Raw genomic sequence first — 2,149 nt, 5'->3', positions numbered from 1 at the left:
GGGCTGGGGGCGCTGGCAAGGGAGCAGCGCCCCGACGATGGGGAAAAAGCAGGGGGGCCCTGAACACCGAGTGGCTGCATAATGCACAGAGTGAGGAGGAGGGGCACAAGGCAGAACCGAGGGAGCTGCTAACAGTAGTAAGGGGGCCTGCCCCCCCGCTGTAATTTGAGCAGTGGGGTCAGAAATGCTGGGGGCCTTGGTATCACACTGTAGGGCCGGCTCCAGGGCAAGTCCAGCCTGGCTGGAGCGACCGCTCACGTCCTGCTGGCCCCAGCCCTGGCTCCAGCTCCCTCTCGGGATCATGGTGCCGCTGCCAGGGGCTGTGTTCGGGCCAGGTCCCTGTGGGCCGGGGGGAGGGTGCCAATGGCGCCTTACACCCCCCGCCACGGCCCGCGTTCACACAGGAGGCGCCTGCGGCCGTGGGGCCAGCAGACCCAGTTTGGCAGCCGAGCCGCGTTGGGTGTCAGTCGCCCGCAGCCATCCGCAGGGAGCCGGGGACAGACTTGAACCCAGCGCAGAGTGGGCTGGAAAGGCAGTGAGCTCCTTGCTGGCACTTCACCCAAAAGGCCAGGCCAGGTGCCTGCGGGGGAACAGGGCCTTGGCTGGCAGGACTCACCCAGGGCACAGCCCGGCTTCCTGGAGGAGGGCAGCCCAGGCACGAGCCGCCTCGGCGGGGAAGTACTTACTCTGGCACCACCTGTTTGATCTGGGGCTTCACGTAGCCATCCACAGCTTTACCTGCAGTTGGAGGAAAGAGCCGTGAGCCCACCAGTCCGAACGCTGGGCTCCTCCCGGAGTCACAGGCCGGCTGCGGGCAAGAACCCGGCGCTGCCCCGTCACCCCCAGGCTCCTGCTGCAGCCTGCCGGTGTATACGCACCCACAGCCCGGCTCCTGCCCCGTGCGTCCCGCCAGGCTGCAGGAACCTGCCTTCCCCGCCCACGCCGCAGAACACCCGGGTCAGGCCCAGCCCCGCAGCAGCCGGGGCCAGGTCTTGGCAGAGCCCCTCGGCCAGCACCCGCCGCGTCGGGCGGACCTGCCCAGCCGAGAGCGACTCACAGAGAACCGGCGTGTAGTACTTGGAGAAGACCTCGTCCTTGGGCCGGTCGGGGAACACGTAGTTGAGGTAACTGAGGTCGCCCAGGCGGTCGGCCAGCGAGCGGATGGAGAAGTCTCTGGTCGTGAAGGGTTTCAGGTTCCACAGGTTGCGGTCGGCTACAGGAGAAAGGTGGCGGCGTGAGCCGGGCCGCGAAGGGCCAGGCGTGGCAGGGAAAGGAGCCGAGACCAAACCCAGCCGTGTGCTCAGTTGCCCCGACCCTCTGTGGGCCGTCCTTCCCCGCCAGCCACGCTGGATAGAGAACACTGGCATGTCTCCGTCCCCTCGAGCCGGCCGGCAGGGCAGTGAGACGCCCGTTCCTTCAGCTTTTCCCCACCAGGCCCCCAATGGAACCGTGGGGTGCCCCCCCCACCCCCAGCCAGCGGTGAGATGCGCCAGAGGAGTGGCAAAGCCGGCCCAGCGCTTCCCCGGGCCCACCCTGACTCACGCGAGTCGAACTTCCAGGCGATGGTGATGCCCCCAATCTCGGAGTCGCTGAACCGCAGCAGGAAGGTCCCGTCCGGCTTGTTGATCAGCAGGTCATGCGCTTGCTGCTTGTTGACGAAGCCCAGGATGGCCCTGGAGCACAGAGAGGGGGGTGAGGGGCTGGCGGGCGGGTGGGGGGGGGGGCTGTGCCATGCCGGCCGTTACGGGAAGGAGGTTCTCACCCGTCGTTCCAGTGAGGCTTCTGATGCTTCTTCAGCACCTCCATGACCCCGTCGAACCACTGCCAGAAGGTGTAATTCCAGCCGGGTAAATTCTCCTGGGTGAAGAACAATGCGAAGCAGTGACGGCCAGGCCTGCGGGCTGTGCCACGGGGCTCTCTCCCGGCCCGCAGGGTAAAAGCAATCCACGGCCGCGCCGGAGCAGCCTGGACACGGACGTCACAAACCCCAGCCCTCCCCACCCCCCACACCGACAAGAACACACCACACGGGAGGGATGGCGGGCCAGGGCTGCGGGGGGTCGGCGCTCGAGAGGGGGTGGGGGGGATGTCTGGCCTGGGGACTGCGGGGGGGACGGCGCTCGAGGGGGGCGGGGGGACGGTGCTTGAG

General features: G+C 67.9%; 1 protein-coding gene across 1 annotated transcript in view; it reads right to left on the bottom strand.

The window, feature by feature from the left end:
• Positions 1-686: 686 nt before the first annotated feature.
• Positions 687-2,149, bottom strand: part of LOC112122157 (signal transducer and activator of transcription 5A-like) — a gene marked incomplete at its 3' end in the record, with an annotated part of 1,837 nt that continues 374 nt past the window's right edge. The window contains exons 2-5 of the mRNA XM_026646772.1: positions 1,763-1,857; positions 1,543-1,673; positions 1,058-1,213; positions 687-738 (exon numbers count right to left, since the gene is read on the bottom strand). Of these exons, the coding sequence (XP_026502557.1) occupies positions 687-738; positions 1,058-1,213; positions 1,543-1,673; positions 1,763-1,806 (383 nt within the window). The remainder of the gene's footprint in view (positions 739-1,057; positions 1,214-1,542; positions 1,674-1,762; positions 1,858-2,149) is intronic.

Source organism: Terrapene carolina, unplaced genomic scaffold (genome assembly GCF_002925995.2).
Source record: "Terrapene carolina triunguis isolate 2854851 unplaced genomic scaffold, T_m_triunguis-2.0 Scaffold42726, whole genome shotgun sequence".
Lineage (NCBI taxonomy): Eukaryota > Metazoa > Chordata > Testudines > Emydidae > Terrapene > Terrapene triunguis.
Note: the sequence above shows the minus strand (reverse complement) of the source record. Positions and strands in the feature narration are given on the sequence as shown.